Source organism: Erythrolamprus reginae, chromosome 1, assembly GCF_031021105.1.
Source record: "Erythrolamprus reginae isolate rEryReg1 chromosome 1, rEryReg1.hap1, whole genome shotgun sequence".
Classification (NCBI taxonomy): Eukaryota; Metazoa; Chordata; class Lepidosauria; order Squamata; family Dipsadidae; genus Erythrolamprus; species Erythrolamprus reginae.
Genome location: NC_091950.1, coordinates 204,002,976 through 204,025,600, shown reverse-complemented (window position 1 = coordinate 204,025,600; position 22,625 = coordinate 204,002,976). Strand labels below are relative to the sequence as shown.

The 22,625-nt window shown below is 37.1% G+C and overlaps 1 protein-coding gene across 2 annotated transcripts in view; it reads left to right on the top strand.

Moving 5' to 3' along the window:
- The window catches only part of ADAM23 (ADAM metallopeptidase domain 23), a 91,341-nt gene extending 77,656 nt beyond the window's left edge, over positions 1-13,685 (top strand). Inside the window, exons 25-26 of one of the 2 annotated variants that reach the window (XR_011557313.1) lie at positions 8,037-8,404; positions 13,220-13,685. Coding sequence is in view for 1 of the 2 variants with exons in the window: in XM_070731982.1 (XP_070588083.1) it covers positions 8,037-8,082 (46 nt within the window). In the remaining variant the exon portion in view is untranslated. Of the gene's footprint in view, positions 1-8,036; positions 8,945-13,219 lie in introns of those variants that run through there. The other variant, XM_070731982.1, reaches the window with a different exon arrangement.
- The last annotated feature ends 8,940 nt before the right edge of the window (positions 13,686-22,625 follow it).

Sequence of the window (22,625 nt, the reverse complement as noted above, 5' to 3'; positions counted from 1 at the left end):
CATACATATATATATATGAATAGAGTATATCATGAAAGAATAGAAGAAGAGATATAGGATATATAGGAGAGTAATAGGACAGGGGACGGAAGGCACTCTAAAGTAGTCGTTGACAGGAAGAACTTTCTAGTAAATGTTTTTTATGAGCTATTCTTAAGTCGTGTTGAAGATGACGTAGTTCTAAGCTTTCTAAGCCTAAGATTTCCACTCTGGTTGCGTAAGATATGTTGCTAGCAGAGGAATGGAGGGTTCTGCTCGTAAAGTATCTCTGGACACTTTCTGATGTATTTATATTTGAAATGTGGTGTGGATTCCTGATAAATGAGCTGTATTTAAGGATTGGTCTGACGAAAGTTTTGTATGCTCTGGTTAGAGGTGTGATATTACCAGAGAAGAAGCTACGTAAGATTAGGTTAACAACTCTTGAAGCCTTTTTGATAATGTTGTTGCAGTGGGCTTTGGCACTTAGGTCATATGATATAAGTATTCCAAGGTTTTTATAGAGTGAAGGTTGTCTGCAAGGTCTTGTCTATTCAGCTTGTATTTGGTGTTCTGAATCTTTTTACCAATGTTCGACAGAAAATTTGTTGGTTGAGATTTGGATTGCTAGATGTCAAGGTATTTTTGGAGAATAGCAGTGTTATCGGTGGTGTTGAAGAGTTTTACATAATTGGCAAAGAGAACACAGTTGCTTGTAATGTGATTGCAACGGTCACATTATTGCCTAATTGATTATTTGATTAGCAATACTTAATTGATTATCCAGTTAATAGGCAACAATAGTTTAGATTGATTTATAAGAATTTTAAATAATTATTTTAATTGTTTAGAGTGCCATTGTTTACTGATCTATTGTTAACAGATTAATTACTGTGAATATTGCAACATTGACTAATTGGTTGTGAGTCTATTAACATCCAGATACATCTGTGAAAGAGAAATAGAAAGATAAGCCTTGTGAGAGAGAGATTCTTTGCTCTAAGTTATTAAACAGTGACCATGCCAAGCAAAAACTCCAAAAACCCACAAGCAAAAAACCTGGGAAACAGCAGCAACCTAAACAACCCCAGCACATGCTGTAAATACAATGTTGCCATCAACCAACATGATGTGTCCAAGAAATGCCACACCTCCATCAAATCCGCCAACCACTGATAGGCAGCCAAGTAGCCAACTTTCTCCAAGAAACTCCTTCATTTTTCTCTATATGCCCATCCTGCTCACCAAAACTGGACAACCTTATTGCTATGTCTGACAGGATCCATACCTTAGAAACAACCACAAGGACCCAACAAACAACTATAGAAAGCATTGAAACAAAATTAGAAGCACAACTACTGGCATGCCTAGAAGCATGACTGCTAATATACCTAGAACCACTTTTTACATCCTTGGAAAACAAATCCAAGCACAGAAAAATGCAAATGCAACAAACCAAATAAGGTGGTATGTAAAAAGTCCAGCAAATGACAGTTTGTATACACTATAAACTCCATTGTCAGAAACAATACCAATCACAACAAACTTAGATCCAGAACGGATCTAACTCTATTACAACACATCCACTCCTGTGAACTCTGCTTGGAACTCAAAAGGTGACTGGGTCTAGGTGAAATAAACTTATTCATAGATTACTGTGCTGAACGCATCAAAAACAAGACCCGCAATCCATCCCACAACATACAACCCACCATTCCTCAACAACAAATCAACATCCCACACACCACCAACCAAGCCTAGGAAAGCGTGCCCCTTCCTCAATCCAATCCAATAGTAATCTCAAATGCAAACTAATCAATGCAAGAAGTGTAATTAACAAGATGTCTGAATTCCTCCTCCTATTAAACACTGACACTTTCGACATTATTTTTGTCTGCGAAACATGGCTAAATGCATCTCTCCCTAACTCCATAATCACAGCAAGAAACTACCTTGTCTTCTGGTCCAACCGTGAAACCCGCAGAGGAGGCGGAGTAACTATATTCTACAAAAAGACACTAAACCTAATAAATATCCAAGTTACACATAAAGTCACCCTTCCCTGAAACCATTTTTTGTGATCTATCCTTAAATGCCACACTACACCTCCTACTTTGTTACGGAACCCCAGACTACGACATCACACATGTGAACAAATTAACCCCACTGCTATCGTGAGCAGCTTCCTGCTCATACATCCTTATCTTTCTTGGAGACCTCAATCTACCTCTCATTAACTGCACCCTAAATGAATACACGACTGAATCCATCCATAGAACGCTATACAACATTGTTACCAATCTAGGACTCGACCAACTAGTAATGAACAATACTAGACTCAACAACTGCCTCAACCTCATATTCTGCAACAGCAAAAGTGCAATTTATGGACTACAAATAAAAGAAACATTTTCCAACAGTGACCACAGCATGATAGACTTCAGCCTTAATCTACACCCCTGCAAGAATCACCTTAATAATGGGACACCTAAATACAACTTTTAAAAAGCCAATTATGAACTCATAGACACATACTTCTTAACTGTTGACTGGCAAACTCTATTCTCTGGCTATACCACTGCAAATGACCTCTATAACATCTTGCTCGATTAAAAGAATTATCAGACTACATGTACCATTAATAACCACCATAACCAAGAAAAACAAACTACCCATATCAATAAAGAAGCTACAATCCAAAATAAAAATCCCTCTGGTGAAAAAATAAAACAGGCTATGTAGCCAACTTCAAAAACTGGTTCAAAAATATATGCCACCAAATAAAGATGGGATGCTTCAACTATCACAACAAACGAGGAAAACCATTTGCGCACCAAATCCAACTGTGCCTTCTACAACTTTGTAAATAACAAACTCAAGAACTCGAGACCCATCCCACCACTAAAAGGACCCAACAACAAAGAATGCTTCGATGAAACAGTCAAAGCTAACCTCTTCAACACATTATCTGCCTCAGTCTTTGTAAACAGCAACAGATAATGCACAAAATTGACTAGTCGTGCCACAAATACAATTTAACACAAATAGACTTCACTGAAGACAATGTTGAAAAAGTGCTACTTGGCCTAAAACCTTCTCTATCAATCAGGCCTGATGGACTATGTGCATACTTCCTAAAAAAGATCTCCACTGTCATTGCTGAACCACTATGCATAATCTTTGAAAAATCCTTCAAGACCAGTTCCCTACCAAACCTATGGTCACTAGCCACAGTTAGCCCTACCTTCAAAAAAGGGGATCCCAGTCTAGTAGAAAGCTACAGACCAATCTCTCTATGCTGCTTCACATGCAAAGCCATGGAATCAATCATAAGCCAATCCATTACCCTCCACCTAAAAAGTAACAACCTACTCTCTAACAAATAATTTGGTTTCAGAAAAAAATTATCCAGTAACCTGCAATTCCTATACTGCAAAAACATATGGACTACACATCTCAACCAGGGCAAATTATTGGCCAGGCTATTTATGGGATCATCTCTTGCCGCACACCTTCCAGAGACCAATAAGAGCACACAGAGTTGGCCATCTCCAGATTCTGTCGACTAAGCAATGCAAGTTGGTGGGACTGTGGGGGAGGGCCTTCTCTGTTACCACTCCTGCTCTATGGAACCAACTGCCCCCCCCCCGACTTCCATACTGCTCCCACCCTACTGGCCTTCCACAAGGCCATGAAGACCTGGCTTTGCTGGTAGGCCTGTGGGGCATGAATTGACATCCATCATGGCCAAATTGTGTTGAATGTCATGTTTGTTGATTGGATGGTTGAACTGTGGGTTTTTAACTGGGGTTTTATAGTTTTAGATTTTTATATTTGACTTCTTTTTTATTGTATTTGTATTTTTATGTTATTGTAAGCCACCCTGAGTCCTTCAGGATTGGGCGGTGTAGAAGGAAGGATGGATGGATGGATAGATGGATGGATGGATGGATGGATGGATGGATGGATGGATAGATAGATAGATAGATAGATAGATAGATAGATAGATAGATAGATAGATAGATAGATAGATAGATAGATAGATAGATGCAATTTACATAGACTTCTGTAAAGGCTTCAACTCAGTGGTTCATGATAAACTACTACTAAAACTGAAATCTTACGACATTTCTGGACCCCTACATGACTGGATAACTGCATTCCTATCAAACAGATAAGTGGTCAAAATAGGGAGCACTCCATCTAATCCTGTTCCTGTTAATAGCGATGTACCCCAAGCAATGATTTAAAACAGAAGATTCAGGATTTTTGGTTTAATTTTCCTTAAATAATGCAAATTTCTCCTATTTGCCATTAGAATAAAGCCCCTTTTTGTAGATTTATACAGTTTTCATAAAGCCTTTGAATCTTTTTACTTCCTTACTCTACAATGTTCCTTAATATCTAAAGAGGAAGCTGATTCCACCTCAGCATTCAATGTGTTGTCCTGAAGTGTGATTCCCATTGTTCCCTCAGATCTTTTTTGCCTACCATTGTGCTCAAATTTGAGATAATTATTCCTTTGTCCAATTTGGAGAACTGTAAATGGTATTCAAAATGATGTCCTTTGATGTAACCTTCCTCTGTAGATGCTTCAATGAAAAATTAGTAATCTTAATCATGTTAGTTCATGTACTGAACAGGTGCCAAGGATTGCAAAATCCCTGTTATTACAAATTAAGAAATCATAATTCTCAGCTTTCAGACTTCACTATCTGTCAGAAGCTTTGGTGTTTATAGCTATTCCATTGTTGACAGATGTCTTAGAAATAGCAAAATAACCTATCCCAACTCCAGGGGAAAAGAAATGTGTACAAACATCTACTAAGGGCAAAACATAAACTTACCAGCACACAAATTAGATATTGTTCTCTTTTGACAGGCCATAAGGACAGTAAGCTTAAATGTATTCAGTAAATATTTTTCTCTCATCAGTTACTACAACCTTTCTGATTTTAAAGACTACATGACATACCATTTCATACAGCAGAGGAAAGCAGGTCCCTTTTTTTTTTTGAACCTGTCAAAATTTAAATATCATGCAGTCATGCAAACATAGTAAAAATAGTAAATTATCACTTTGAAACATGGGTTTCAGTGAGTGGTCCTCTACCACCATTCGTGGCTTGGGTCATCTCATTTCATTCAAGAGTAAAATACTATGTTGATGAGCTTCTCTTTAATGGGAATGGTCATTAAAAAAAAAAGCTATGTCCAAAAGGTGAGAAGCAGAGCTTCTTGTATGAATAGCACAACTCATTAATAAACAAGGGAAAGAGCATCATGTCAACTGGAAGCTGCACATAGCCCAAAGCCAGGGGATATCTTACTCCTGGATTTCAGCAGATAACCAAAGAGAGGCAGGTGAAAAATATTAAAAGACGTTCATACCTTCCTTTAGTCTTAACACACCAGAAGTAAAACAAAACAAGACCAAAATCCAGGAACCTCCTCTCTTCCAAATGTCACCCTTGGGTGTTTGTGGGAACTTCTGATCTTTTTCCAGCTTCCTGTTTTTACAATTCTTCACGCTGAAGAGATGGCTGTTTGTTGATAGGCTGCTTTGCCTGTTATGAAATAAAATGTCACGGTTGGGATGAGGCATTGCCTGCAGTGCTGGTTTTCTTTTTCCTCCTTTGTTCAGTTGATGGCCATTCATTCTCTCTTTTCCTCATTCACCAAGCTCCAGGTAGCAACCACAATGACTCTCTCTCAGCAGGACAATGATAGTGCATGGAAGGACCTTTAGATCTATGACATAAATTGCTTTCTAATTTTGAAGAGCATTTGCTTCATCCCTACCATAGGCATTCTTTGCCTTCTTTATGGAAGGGTTGTTTTTTAATTACAATTTCAAAGATGTATATTTTCGTATTTTGATTTGGTCCAAGTATGTTTCATATTTTGCTTTGAGTTTCAACTTCTGTCTTTTTAGTGTTCATAGAATCAAATTCTGCCTTTGAAACCACACATTATATGATTATTCTAACAAAGTTGATTTAGCAAAATTATCTAGAAAGATATTGTAAGTAAACATAGTTCTGGTAGATTACTTCCTACAAGCATATCTTAGTTGAAATAAAATGAAAGTAAATTTTATTTTTATGAGGGCTGAATTCACATTAATAAACCATCCAAGAATGTTTAAAGAATTGCTGACCATGTGCAAATTTAACTTATGAGTTGATATAATTATATTCTTCTTGTATTGATCAAACATGAACTGTAAAACTCTAAAATGAGTGTGGTAACCTTTGTCTCTTCTTCCAACATGCATAGCTTTGTCTGGCATTTTTTCCTATTTGGGAGAAGAGATGTTATTTAGTATGAGATCAGTTACAAACTATTTAAAAGACTGCTAGATAAGATAGATGATACTGCGATTTTCAGTAGAAGTGGCAAGGATAATAGCTTAAAAAGAAAGAGATCTGCATGAACATAGAGATATAAATTAATGCTAATGGTATACTTCATATGGTTATTATTCCCTAGAAAGGGATTTTATCAGAGCAGTAGTTGAAGTAGACTACAACCCTATGCATACTTAGTTGAGGAAAAAACTGGTAGAAATAAACAAGATTTAATTCTGATTAAATATGGAAGAATTGTAAGTATGAATAACCTTGCTATCTATATTTAGTGCACAAAATGTAGAATTAACAAATTCAACACTTAATTGGCAAATTAAATAAGGTAATTTCCATAAGGCTAGTTTTCACATGAAAATAGTAGATGAGGGATGATGCTATGGTGGGAAAAGAGCCGCCAAATCTAATAAATTATTATTATTGTTGTTGTTGTTGTTGTTGTTGTTGTTGTTGTTATTATTATTATTATTATTATTATTATTATTATTATTATTATTATTATTACCATTTTAGTAAAAGCAGTGTTCTGTGATGTTTTGTGATGTTCTGTGAGGTCAAAAAAAATCATTGTATCTTCAGATTTTGTAAACAAGATACAAGAAATATCCTGAGTTGTAACATGAGAACAGAAGAAAAATAACTGACCATAGGATAAATACTGTACACTATGAAAAGTAGCAAATTTGTAGAGTTGAAACAGCCACCTACTTCTGATAGCAGAGATTGTAATAATTAATGTCTTGGGATAGTTATATCAGATCTGCCAATATTTCATAGCATAAGTATTACCGTACTATACTGGAATATTCACTCACAGCGATGTAGTATATATTTGGAGATATATGACATATACAAAAGCCAATGCAAATATTGTTATAACAGAGCTGTAGCTGTAATCTGCATGTTTCAAATATATAGTACAGAAGTATATAGTACACGTTTGTTCTTTTGACAATCATCTATACTAGCAAAGCAAGTACTATACTAGCAATAAAAACAGCAAAATCTTTTTAATTCGAGCATGCAGTGGAAAAATGGCTTTTATGTTTCATAAAGTTAGGGAATTTGTGAAATCCTGTTCTATATGTTATTGCATGATAAGGTGGTGGTGGAGCAGTGCACACGCACAGTGTTAAAACTAAATGCATGAATCCCTGCTTGATGCCCCACATAAAGCCAGACTATGGGGAAGTTGCATCTAATTTTTGTGTTGCCTTGTAATGCCTTGCTGTTTGTTTATATTTATATAAATCAATAGAATGGACGTTTATACTGAAAGCTTTTTCTGTGCTGATAACATCAACACAATTTTAGTCATGCAATTAACACCTATAGCTGTCCATTCTGCTTTAAGAGCCGCTTCTGTATGGAGAAAAAGAAGTATATGTTACACATTGCAGTTATGGGCTGACACAAAAGACATCACACACTCTGGATATGTCACCAGAGTTCTTCTCTGTGATGTGTCCTTAATACTGTACAAAATGGAATGTAGGATTAAATGTTCGTTTTCATTTAAAAACTGCTCTGAGAACTCTGCTTTGAAATCTTTTAAATATAAAACTTTTTCAAGGTTACATCTGGGAAGTCTGAATGTGAGCCCATACTCTAATGTGATGATTATCAATTGTGGTTCACATATGCCTCACTGGTTTATTTCTTATTTCCTATCTCTCCTTTAATTGGAAGAAATGTAAAAAAGAGAAGATACGATCCAAGTCAACAAGGCATCTAAGGAATTTCTTGGAAGACTGTGGCAGTGCTCGAATGTGGACTATGGAGACTCTTTGAAGCAGCTGGCTCTTCCTGCAGCAGAAGCATACCAGTCCTTGTCTACCAGTGGCAAGCAGAGATGTTTATGAAAGGGCTGAAGGAAAACTGTCCTTTACTGGAGATTTAAATTCAAGGACTTCCTCCACTCATTTCTCTTTTTTTAGGGATGTTAGGGACAAAACAAACTTTGGGAAGGAACTATTTCACCTATTTTTTTGTTCTAAACAAAAATGGAGCAAACAAACCAAGCGCAATAAGTAAACTCTTTCAGACTATTTAAATAGGTAAATAATTTCTTAATAATTTGAGTTCGCATGATGTTTTAAATGGCAGACTCCAGTGGCATGATAATTTCTGAAATGGTGAACTGCATGGCATAAACACAGCAAATGAGCTAGCAAGAGGGTCCCGAATAAAACCTATTTATCAAGAACATGATAGAACAAAACACAGAACAGCTGATTCTAGGTTTTACCTATGAAAAAGAGGATAATTCCTTAATTCTACCTGATATAGGTATTCTTTATTTTGTTTATTTATTGCTTTGGGGCAAGCCTCTTTGGAGAATGGCAAATCATACTACATTGAAATATTTTTTTTAAAAAAGGTTTTGGGTAAAATCTTATCAAATGCCATTATTATACATTTTTATTAAAATGTTTCATTCCATATGTGATCTTAAGCTGTAGATGTTCTTAAAATGTTGCTCCTATTTAATTTTGGGGTAGCACTTTATATTTTAGAGGTTTGAGCAGAGTGCAGGGAAATTCCACAAATAAGAGATATGCTTTTTAAATATGTATGCTTGAAACCAAAAAAAAAAAGGTCCATCCAAAACCAATATGTGTAAATGCATATGTATACAATAATTATTTCCTCTTCAAATGCATTATTTGCATCCATGCAGATATTTTGTATATATTGTAAGAAGCAGACACCCTCTCAAATTAATCACAGAAGTGCCAAGCTTATATCTTTTTCATTTTGCCATGTTGTTTTCCTTTCTCAGTCTCATATTGTATGTCAGGAAAGAAGCCTAAATAAGCCTTAAGTACTTGTAAAATACTGAGAGCTTTTAACAGGTTAAGGCATTTGGTGTATTGTTTTATAAAGCCTAATCTCCCCTCACCCTCAGGACTCCTTTCATTTTTTTAAAGTGGATAAATAGCATCCAGATATCCATGTCTTTTTGAATTTATTTCTATAGTAATTATTTTTCAAGGCATAGCTTTGAACCTTCCTGTTAGGCTACATGTGGTTGCTATCATTGAGGTTTGAATTAGAAAAAATGAGAATTTTGCCATGTGCGTAACCAGATTAACATTGAATCCTGCTTAAACAGAGAAGTGGCATTCATGAAACAATAATTTAGCCTCTTCCCTTCATCCAAGCATTCAAGCTCTGCCATAATCACAATGTTTCATCACTTCTCTAATTAGAAAATATGAAAAGCCATAATGACAGATTCCAGAAACTACCAAAGTATAGTGGAAATGAAGCTTGCTTGTATGGATGCATCTCTGCTGGCCAACTGCAAGTTAATATGCCAATATACAAGGCAGCATCCCACTCTGGTTTTGTTAGCACTGGTGCTGAAGTTATACTTAGGGATTTTCTACCCCTATGTGCTGGGATGCAGTGCCAGTGTTAATTAAACAACCAAGGTCATTAAAGCAGCCATAAGATAACAAACATATTGTTATCCTTTATTACAGTTGCTATGACATCAGAGCAGTATAAACTCAACCTGCAATCATATCCCAAACTCCAAATGCTTGATCATTCATTGCAATGGAAGACTGCTTTGGAATAAGTTTAATGCAATAAGTGCATAATGAAAAAGCAACTTACTTAAAAACTTTTTTCCCAGTCACATGTATTTGGGCATGAGCTATTTATAATTCAGAATCATATAGATATTTCAATCTGTATATAAATGTTTTATTATTTTAAGATATATTACCCATTGTGTATTAACATTAAAAAAACAAAGCAAAGCAAAATCTGATACTTTTCAAGTTATGTTTGAATTTATTTTTAGATTACTTAATACTGTACCAATGTTTTGGGATGCCTTTCATCAAGCTTTATTGGCCATTGTGTTTGGCATGACAATCATTTTTAATTCCTTTTGAGTTAACTTGGGGGTGGGCAACTTGTGGTCCTTAGCCAACTGTAGCACCTGAATTTTTCTTTATTTGCTTATTTATTTAGACCCAGAACTATTAGAGATTGTACTGTTGAAATTCAGTTGGAAATAAGAGAAATGGTTCCTCATTTTTCAAAATGGGAAATGCAAAAAATAAAGAGCATGATACCTAAATAAGAAAAATATCCTTCCTGAAACTCCAGCTTATTCGGCTTATAGTGCATCATTGGCCACAAAAATGTTAGACTTTTCCATTTAGCAGGTTGCTGTCTTTACATAATCCTTGCAATGTATCAAAGTTACTGTTTTACAGTGAGTGAAAAAAGCAGGGGAATGTCTGGAATGCAATTATACTGATATTTAAAACCCTGCTGTTCTGTTAGAAAAAACTTAGTAATGTTATGTTCAGGTCACATACGACCCGGACCGAAAACTCTTCATTTGAAGTGCTTATTTTTGGTCAATTTGAAAACTTTTTTCACTTGGAAAGTAGTCTGAACATTTCTGCACACAATTACTGTATATGAAAATTGAAATGAAAAAAGTAAATCTTATTGGTTTATTTTGCGGATATATTGCATGCCCCCCCCCCCCCGTTTTTGTGAATTTTTTTCAATTTATGGATAGTTTTGCTTGCAAAATCCATTCTATTTTACTAAAGTTGGTGTGGGATTGGTAGCTTGAACATTTCTGAACATAATGATATGAAAATTGAACTGGAAAAATTGATGCATATTGGTTTATTTTGTTGATGAAATGCATGCCCCCCCGTTTTTTAAAAAATAGTCTTCACTTTATGGATAGTTTTGCTAGCAAAATACATTCTATTTTACTAAAGTTGGTGTGGGATTGGTAGCTTGAACATTTCTGAACATAATGATATGAAAATTGAACTGAAAAAAATGATGCATATTGCTTTATTTTGCACATACAGTAAATGTATGCCTCCCCCCGTGTTCAATTATTTCAATTTATATAAAAATTATGCTGTTAATTTCAAACTTACATATTTTTTTTTAGTAAAATGGATTTGTTTCATAAAATTAGTTCTCCGGCTACAATGTGGTTGATTTTCAAAAGGATATCCCAAATATTTCTAGCCAAATATGTATAAAAAGTGACAATAATGGCACACAGCAAGACCGAGGGGTGTGTGGCCCTTTGGTGGCAAAAATAAACCAATAAGAACCATTTTTTCCAGTTCATTTATATTTTTCTTATATTCATAAATGTTCCATTTAGTATATCAAACCTTTTGGTGGAAAATTCCTTAGGGATTTGTAGCCCTAAAAAATAGAAATTGACACGAAATTCAGAAAGGATGGGGGGAGGGGCTTTTTGATCAAAATAAAAATATAAGTCTCAGTTTTTCCAGTTCAATTTTCATATCATTATGTTCATAAATGTTCAAACTAGTTTTCCAGTTGAAAAAGTTTTCAAAAAGCTCAAATTCAAGTACCTAAAAAAATTCTTTTTGGTCCGGTCACATATGAACAGAAACAGACTCGAAGTGATGGGGTTTTTTTTGCCCAGAAAACAATTAGCCACCACCCCAAAAATATTTTTTGATGATCAGCATTGTTAAATTGAGTAAATGAATGCCTAAGATTTTAAAGAATATTTCGGATTTGGAGCATAAAAAAATAAAAAGTGAAAATGGTTGCAAGCAGCCGAGGGGGGGGGGGGGAGACCTTATTTCTGATGTTAAAAAACCAATAAGAATCATTTGTTTCAGTTCCTTTATATTTTTCTTATATTCAGAAATGTTCAGGCTACCAATCCCACACCAACTTTAGTAAAATAGAATGGATTTTGCAAGCAAAACTATCCATAAATTGAAAAAAAATCACAAAAACGGGGGGCGTGCATTATATCAGCAAAATAAACCAATAAGATTTACTTTTTTCATTTCAATTTTCATATCATTGTGTGCAGAAATGTTCAGACTACTTTCCAAGTGAAAAAAGTTTTCAAATTGGCCAAACATAAGCACTTCAAATGAAGAGTTTTCAGTCCGGGTCGTATTTGACCCAAACATAACATTACGAAGTTTTTTGGCCCAGCAAAAACTAAGCCCCCCCCCAAAAAAATTCTCATAGAGAGAACCCCAGAAATGATGAAAAGTCATGAAATTTCAAGTTTCAGATATGCAGGGAAAATGTTTTACCGGGGACTCAAACTTGGTTTCGGGTCACATAGGACCCGAACAGAACAGCAGGGTGTATTAAGGTTAATACTCTCCAAAGTCAGCAATGAATTTTACCTGTTCTTCCCGACCTGAAAAACAAATTGGAATAGATTCTATATATGATGTGCCCAAATGCTCTCTTTTCCAATATAAAATGGCTCTATAGAATATTTTATGTAATGCCACTTTGTGTTTAAGTATATTGGAGATTAAAATAAATAGGTGCTAAGTTTGAGTTTTGTTTTGGGGGAAGTGGTAACCACAGTAGACAGTGCTATTCAATATGGCTACAAAGGTCTGTTATATTAAGTAAAATCTTTATGTAATTCACAAAACATTGTAATGTGCGATGTGATTTTTTTTAAAAAATCAGACCACACTGGTCCCCAATTATGTACATATGATAAAGAGTTGGAGTAACTTTTTGTTACACTAACGATTTCATAAGAAATATAATTTCTTTTCTAAATTTCTCCTCTGCTGTTCGGTTCTGTATAGATACATTTAAATACACAGATTATGTATAGACTATAAATGACCACACAACCACAAAGCTCATAGAAATGAATTGTCACATTTTCAGTGGTCCTAGCCTTACATCATCAAACCTGCTAAGGTCTATACTTATTTTATAAGCATTCGTTTACAATATTTTGTAAAGAACACATGCAACTTAGGTTTTTTTTAACATGGTATCACTGTAACGGTGTTCAACACAATAAAAAGGTCATTTCAGTCATTATATTTTTGTTTCATTGATAGGATTCAACTCAACAGGAAATGTATGGAAATTTTATATTGCTTATATTGATATGCTGCATGATCCCATTGAAGTCAACCAATTCTCAGAGAGGAAAGCTCCACTACGCAAATTAACAAGAATATATTCTAGGTGCATGTTAAAATAAATTACATAGGACTGGAGTTGTACAAGATTTTCTTTACTATGCAATGATAGGTATTGCACAAACTTAAAATTCAAAGACAAATGTCTGAAGAACTTTACAAAATACTTGAATTATTTTTGATCTAAAAAGCTATCAGTCATTTTCTATTCATTGTTGCTTCCATTACTAATATTCATCTAAAATAGTGATTATTTTTAAGGTGCACAATTTAACAAATTTATTTTGTCTGAAGCTAATATTCATATCTTGTTGGCTGCAGATGAATGGGAATTAAGTTATTGTTTTGCATCTTAGTAAATTAGTATTAAAGATATCATAAACATGGAAATTGGCTTCTGTATTTTTCTTTCCTGTGCTGTTAGTAGATTAAATTTCACATCAGACCTAATTTTCAAGAAAATGGAGGCTGTTTTGTATTTTTTAATAGAACATTGTGAAAGTAGTTTCCATGTTCACTCTTGTTGCAGATGCTAATCTCTCCTGCATTGCAAATGTGTAATGTTGGATGTCCTTGTCCAGCGGTGGGCTATGAGACAGAACATTAAATTGCATTGGCAGCTGCGGCTCATAAGTTTTTGCGGGACCAGCGCAATTTTGCTGCTGCACCTGTGGAGGCAGCAAAATCGCGCACAGAGCCACAGGTAAAACCTCACCAAAACGCAGGCACAATTTTACTACCTCCACAGGTGCAGCAGCAAAATCGCACTGGTCCTGCAAAAACTTATGAGCTGCTGCGGCAAGCACAATTTAGCATTTTGGCTCATAGCCCACCGCTTTCCTTGTCACTAGGGGAGGGAAACATTATGAATGTATAGTTCAGCATATAATACACGAATCATTATACATGAAATGAATGTCCTATGGATTAATAATACCCTTTTGGGATAATCTGAGGACTCATAATGATTCAGCCCAGGGATGGGTTCTAACTTAACTCGCTCCTGATTCGCAAAAAATAATAATAATAATTCGCTTCCTCCTGCATGGTTGTGCCTCATTGGCACATGCATATGCACATTGCTGGGGGGGAAATATCCCCAAAAAAGACAAATAAGATGGGGGGGGGGAAATCCCAAAAATTAAAAAAAAAATCATTTTTTTAAAAAAAGATGGTGGCATCCACTGACTGGCACCAACGGAAACAGTTCTGTGATGTCATTGTGATGTCACCAGCGGGTTGCTACTGATTCAGGCAAACCAGTCCAAACCAGGGAGAACCCATTCAGGCCTTCCAGAAACTTGTTGAAAGCAAGCCAGTTGAAAGCAACACTTCTTTAAACTTGAAATATATAGATTAAAGTATGTTTTTGGAAACCAAAAAGGCCTAGCTGGGATCATTTATTTGACTGCCTAACAGCATCCAAAATTTTGTGTGTTGGGTATACACATTGCTACACTATGCTCTTCTTGACGTCTCAGAAGCCTTCAATATGATCAACTATGGCAGTGAACTTTTTTCCCTCGTGTGCCGAAAGAGCATGCACGTACATTATCACGCATGCACGAGTGCCCACACCCATAATTCAATGCCTGGGGAAGGCAAAAATAGCTTTCCTGCCTGGAGGCTCTCTGGAATCCAAAAATGCCTTCCCAGAGCCTCTGTGCGAGCCAAAAATCAGCTGGCTGGCACACATGCACATTAGAGCTGAGCTAGGGCAATGGCTCGCATGCCAGCAGATATGGCTCCACATGCCACCTGTGGCATTCGTGCCATAAGTTCACCATCACTGAATCATGGTAACCATTGGGCCATCTGTGGGGCTTGAGGCTAGGAGTACAGTGCAATTTTGCAATGGTTTGGCTTCTTTCTCCAAGGCCGGTCTAAATTTGTGTTGATAAGGAGTGAGAGATTCAGCCTGCAGCCACTCCTTTTGTGTTGTACCATAGGGCTTAGTATTCTCTCCACTGTTTTTTAACATCTGGGTGAGATCATTTGTCATCATGGGTTGAGGTATCATTTGTATGTCAACATCTCCATCCCTGGTGTTCCAAGTGGAGCTGTGACTGCCCGTTCACAATGCTTGGAGGCAGTGGGGACCTGGATGACAACAGGCTTTCAGCTGAACTCTAGGAGGATCCCATCAGTCAAGGAATTTTATTTATTTATTATATTTATTGCATTTATATGCCGCTCACTCTGAAATGGACTCTGAGTGGCTAACCACGGTTATAAATACAATACAAGTAGAAAACAGTAAAAACATCACTAAAATCACGTATATAATAAAAAACCATACACACTAACAATCAATCAATCTTAATTCCAGGACTGCTGGAAAAGCCAGGTTTAAAAAACGGCTTTCTGGAAAACTGGTAAGAAGGAGATAATGCGAGTCAAGGAATTTTGACTAGCAGAGTCCAGGAGAAAAGCATTCTCTGGCTCCTGCCCTTTGGAATATCTTATCCCAAGAGGTGAAATTGGCTTTCCATAGTAACCTTAAGACCTGGTTCTGCCAGATAGCTTGGACCATAAGGAAGGATCCTCACACTGGAAATGGTTGATTAATTGAGAGCTAATCCCACTCCCTCCCTCAGACATCCAGCTCCCTCCTCCTCCATCTTGGGTCACTTATTTCTTTTGTCGTTATTGTCATTTTATAACTAATAGTTTGTAATGTTTTTTATAATTCTATAAGCAGCCCAGAGTTGCTTTGAGATGAGATGGGCAGCAAGTAAACTTAATAAATTAATAAATAATAAATTAATAAATACCCTAGCTCAGTGATGGAGAACCTTTTTCGGTTCATGTGCCAAAAGGTCAGGGAGTGCAGCCATAATTCCATGCAGCCCCCTCACGTGTGTGTGATCCCCCCTGCTCCCAGAACATGATAGCATGCCTGTTTTTCACTCTCCCCAGGCTTTAGAGCCTTTCTACGAGCCTGGGGGAGACAAAAACTACCTTCTCCACCCCCTCTGGAGGCAGAAAATGGCCAATTTGCCAATTTCTGGTTAAACTGGTATCCCCCCCCCTTTTTTTTTTTTGCTCTCCAGGTTCCTAGGAGGTTTTTAGGAGCCTGAGGAGGGTGAAAACATCCTTCCCCATGCCCCTCAGGCCCTCTGGAGGCCAGAAATGGCCCATTTCAAACTGGGAAAAAGGCATCTTCTGGCCTCTGGAGGGCTTCTGTGGGGGGGGAGCCATTTTTGCCCTCCCCAGGTTCTTAGAAAGGCTCTGAAGCCTGAGGAGAGCAAAAAATGGCCCTTTCCCACCCCCATCCGGAAGCTAGAAACAGCCTGTTTCTCGACTCCCAGTGGGCCCAGAAGGCACAAGAATCAGCTGGCCGGCACACACATGCCTGCCCATCTTGAATTCGCATACCCACCGATATGGCTCTGTGTGCCACTTGTGGCACGTGTGCCATAGGTGGCCCTAGCTAATTCATAGTGCTAATGCATTGTGGTAGCATCCTCAGCATCAGTACATTGACATAAAAATACCATGGCATCATTTTGACTACAATCACTGATAAGGTGTTGCATGATGAAGGCTTTTGGTGAAATATATGGAGAAGGATGATGATGGTCAAGGTGATCAGGTGACTGAAGTGAAAAGCATTTTAATCATGGTGGAATATAGTTACAATGTAGCAAAACCACATTAGATACTTGTCTCCAATAGCTGTCATCATACTCTCACAAGTATTCACTCAGCACCTTTACAAAAATGCACAGCTGCACTTGCCTGCCTGATTTAATGCTTTATTATGCAATATTTAAGAAAATAATGAAACCATGATGCGAACAGGTGGGAAAGGTAAGTAGAACCCACCGCTGCCTTGCTGCCAAAAGAATACTAATTTCTCCACCCCTTAAAGAAGCTTTTTTGAGCATCTTTAATACATTCTTTATACATTTTACTTCTCCCTTGTGTCTTTAGGCTTCTGCCTATAGATGCTCCTAATGGTCTTGGTTATGCTCTGCTAAATATGAACATCAGCGAATGAACTGGAGCAACTGAGGAAACGAGAAGCTCCACAGTTTTATTTTTCTACCAGAGGATATGGGCCAAGGAAATTTAAAAGAAACAACTGTTCACATAATTTAATAAGTTGTGAGGAAGAATATTCAGCATAGATACAGAACAAGTAAACCAGGCCCTTGAGAAATTGAAATATTCCTGAATTTAATTGTGGTTCTTTAAAATGGATGTGCTTCTCAGAAGCTAAAGAATCAATAGCATCTTGAAAGTCGGTGATAAGTAGATGAACAATGAACATGATGCACTTTGTTGTGAGGCTCTGTAATAAGATGATGAATGTTAGAATATATCCATATTAATTAGATGCTAAAGATCCCACAACAGCTATAACTTTAAGGAATGGAGCTGTCTTAATGGTTTCAGAACATAGCAGAAAGGAGGGAATTGGAACTTGTCATTTGTGCAGGTATCCTGATATCCATATGCTTATTGTCCAATGCAGTTGGCTAAATAATTCTGGTTGTTTGACTTCTAATGAATCCATTGAAACAAGGTGAATCATAATTTTCATGGAGATTTACTAAGATATTTGCTCCTTTATTACTTGAAATGGGGAAGAATGAAAAAAAAGCAGCACCCAATGACCTACCATAATCTCATCATTTCCTTGTCAGAAATCCTTAATTGGACCAGCAGCAATAAGGAAGTACATGTTCACTATGCAAATGATAGACTTGAAAGGTCCTGAATTTCATTAAAATTAAGTATAAAGTCTGTTTTAAGATTACTGCAAATGGCCTGAATGAGGAGATTATCCGAAGGCTATGAACGTAATTGCCAGTATCTTCATCGTTGTGCTGTTTCCAGGAAGTTTTGAAAGATGAGGCCAGGCCTCATACACAAAAATTCCACAATTTTGACTAGTTCTATTCTCACCAGGCTCAAGACTGACTCAGTCTTTTATCATTCCAAAGTCAGTAAAATGAGGAACCAGATTGTCGGGGACAATATAATGACTCTGTAAACCGCTTAGAAAAGGCTACAAAGCACTATGAATCTGTATATAAGTCTAAATGCTATTGCTATTATGTTTTTGACCAAAAAATGTCATTGCATATGCACTTGACTAATCAGAGAATTCTGGAGGGAGGGAAGGATGTATCATTTTCTATATTACATTCTCAAGGAAAGCAACTTTATCTCAATTTCATAACAATTGCCTCAAGAGTATCTGCACTCTAATTGAAAGATAAATTCAGTAAAAAAAAAAAAACCATAAAGAAACTTTGTATACCATTTTCATATTGCATTACAAAAACAATGTTTTCAGGATGCACTAAGCCAAGAAGCCTGGTTCATGAGTACATGCTTCCATTTCAACTTCCACTCATGCCCCTTTTTTGGACCAGTCTTTAAAAAGTGCCTCATGATGGACCCAGTGAGGTTTCAGAAGGAACTTCAGGAATTCCCCGAGGCTCTGCTGTACATGTTCTACCCTTTTTCTACCCTACTTCTACCCTTCAAAAGGACCTTGACCGTGTAGCTGAATGGTCTAACAACTGGCAACTGCAAATCTCATCCAACAAATGCTCCGTCCTATACATTGGTAAAAAGAATCCAAATACTAAATACACACTTGGACAAACTGAACTTGCAGAAGACCCTCACTCAGTCAAAGACCTTGGAGTACTCATTTCCAATGACCTAAGTGCCAGAGCCCACTGCAACAGCATTGCCAAAAAAGCACTAAGCACTTAATTCTATGTAGCTTCTTCTCTAGAAACACTGATCTACTAACCAGAGCATACAAAACATTTGTCAGACCTATTCTTGAATACAGCTCACCTGTATGGAATCCACACTGCATAATAGATATTAATACAATTGAAGGACTCCAGAAATACTTCACAAGAAGAATCCTCCACTCCTCATGCAACAAATTACCTTACTCCTCCAGACTTCAATTACTATGTTTAGAAAATTTACAGCCACGACGAACTGATTTAACTGTTGTTCATAAAATCATACATCACAATGTACTCCCTGTTGGCGACTACTTCACCTTTAACAATAACAACACAAGAGCATGCAATAGATACAAACTAAATGTAAATCGCTCCAAACTAGACTGCAGAAAATACGATTTCAGCAATAGAGTGGTCAACGCCTGGAATTCACTACCGGACTCTGTTGTTTCTTTCCCCAATCCCAAAATCTTCAACCTTGCATTATCTACAATAGACCTCTCCCCTTTTCTAAGAGGTCTGTAAGGAGCATGCATAAGTGCACTTATGTGCCTACCGTTTCTGTTCTAATGTCATCTTATCTTTTCTATCTCTACTTTATACTTATGTTAAACATACTACAATATAAATATTTGTATGACAAAATAAAATAAATAAAAATTAAAAATAAAATAAATTCAGCTGAGGCCTCAGTTAGCCTTTGGCATAAGAGGACAATAATGACTTTGAATTGGAATATATGGAAGAAGCTAAATTAAGGACTATGGAAGCTGTCAAATCCAAATTTATAAGAGCTATTCTTGCAATTCTGAAATACATCATGTAAGTTGCCTCTCCCTCCCTCCTACACTTTTATCTACATAGCAAGTTAGGGTTTGGATTAAAGTTAAAGCTAACCCTAACCCAGAAAAATAGCTATCCCACACCTTGCATGAAATGTACCTACACGTCGAGACTGACATTAAATATTTAGTATTAGGACAGCAGAATCAAACTTACTGTATTTTATTCTTGTAACCATGATTGTTACTATATGCCATGATGTATAGAGGTTTAAAATACAAAAGTAATTAAATTGGCAAACTATCTTATGTCAGCATGGGTAGATGATAACTTCAATCATCCTTATGGACATTTGTCAGGCAAAAGCTTGTACACAAGTGTAATCTAATAATAAACAACTTTACGTAACCATTCCCTGCTGTCAGGGTTCCAAATAGCATCCAAAAGTAAATCAGAGTCCAAGGAACAGTAGTCCTCAAGCTCTTGTCCCCACACCCACAAGTCCATCACGTTAAGCAATCTTCATCTGCCAACTTGGCAGAAACACCCATCTCCTTCTGTGCAGGTGCAGGAGTGCAAAGACAAAGGATGACCTTGACAATTTAGAAGCAATTTGTTATGGCTACATGCAGACATCTCTCATGCAACTGGCCCTCCCAAATTCCCACAGCAAAGAATATATTTTAAAATAGCATAAAGTGTGGCAGGCCAAAGGCCTCAAGTAAAATAGCTTCAGACTGACACACACACACACACACACACACACACACACACACACCACTGGGCTGCAAAGCCGGAACTCTGCCTTAGAGAAAGGGATTGGATTTCATTAAGAGGCAATATAATGAAGGCAAAAGTCACATCACTGGGGTAAAAGTGCAGTAATGAAAAATCTGGGGGGGGGGACCAAACTACTCCCCCCAAAAATGGTGACCACATGCACAGTGCTGAAACTCAGCTTCTGCACATGTTCAGAAAGGGGGGGAAATTCAAAAAATAAATTGAAAAAAAATCAAAAATATTTTTTTTAAAAAAAGATGGTGGCACCCACGGACTGGCACTGACCATTCTGATTTGGAGTTGTCATTGTGATCTCACCAGTGGGTTGCTACCAGTTCGGGAGAAACAGTATGAACTGGGAGGAACTCACCTCTCGATATTTAGATCCAGTGGGGGGCTACATTTCACACTGAAAGCAGAGATACGTTATCAGGGACATTGGAGTTTCATGCACTCCTGGCCTTTGGACCAGATATGGCTACCACATTATAATGTCCAAGATGATAGAGGGAGAATATTATTAAGAACATAGCTGAAGCATAGAAAGGGCATTGTAGATGTGATTCTTCCCATTCCTTGCTTTATTTCTCCAGCTATTAATTGCTATTTGCATAACCCTAATCCTACTTTAAACATTTATTTTATTTATTAGATTTTTTAATGCCACCCTTCTCCTTAGACTCAGGGCGGCTTGCAACATGTTAGCAATAGCACCTTTTAACAGAGCCATCATATTGCCCCCACAATCCGGGTCCTCATTTTACCCACCTCGGAAGGATGGAAGGCTGAGTCAACCTTGAGCCGGTGATGAGATTTGAACCGCTGACCTGGTGCGCCACCTCGGCTCTATATTAGACATCATTAACTCATCTCTGTTTGGATCATTTTAATTGTTATTATTACTAGTGAAAAAAGTTTCCCTGTGCTGGGACTCTTTCTCTTTTCTGAATAACCCCCATGTTGCGATACACTGCCTGACGTTGGCTCAACTTCTGCTGCAATAGAGATCCTAGGTTTTTCAATTCCTGCACATCCAATGCTCATCTCCCCACCTTGGATGGAGGCAAGAACTCCTCTTTTCCAAGACTGAGCCTGAACTGGTGTGAGCCAGCCACTCTGGATGCAGAATCCTTGGAAAACTCGACTCGGAGAGTCCTGCAGGCTGACCAAGGAGGGCGGGGACCTGAGCAGACTCTATTCTCAATCACAGAGCCCACAGAGTGGCTCCTTTCAACCTCTCCAGCTCATTTCCTTAACGTGAGCCACATTTGCCACCTTCACATTTTCGCCTAGAGAACTGGGCTCCCTGCCCAGATTCCGGGAAATGGTAAATAAGCAAAAACAAGTGGGCAGCGCAGCACTAGGAGAGGTGGGGAGGTGGAGAAAACTCTGAAGAATGGATCTTCAAATTTGGGAGACAGAGCTGTACTCCTGCATCTGAACAGGTTAAATAATTTATATTCAAGTTGAAAAGCAATGGAAAGCAGCACATATTATCTTTGGTAAAACTACAATAATCCAGCCATTAGACTCTTCTTTGCAATAAAGTTTGAGGAATAGGGTGGCATAGAAATCTAAATAACACTAACACTAACACTAAAATTAACGTGCATATTGATCTCCCCAAAGATTTCGTTTTTATGACTGAATGCATAAGACACCATAGATGTGTCTTTTCCCTTTAATTAAAGTGAATTTTTTTGTGATGAGTATTCAATAACTGCATCTTAAAACTATGTTAAAGCTTCCGTGATGTAAATCATGAGTTTCTCTAGAACTGTGGAAAAAGTCTCAAAGTATAAAGAAATTTGCTTTGTTCCTTGCTTCACATTTTCTGTTAAATTGACTACATGGATTCAAACAAAACTACAGGGAGGTTCATATGCATTCTAGTGTTATGATGAGCAGAGTTCCCATATTTAATTTCTATAGTTCAGCAACTGCAGTGGTTCTCAACTTTTCTGCACAATTGACCCCCTTTAAATACCTTTTGTAGCCATGGCTACAGACCCCTCAGGATTTGAATCATAATATTT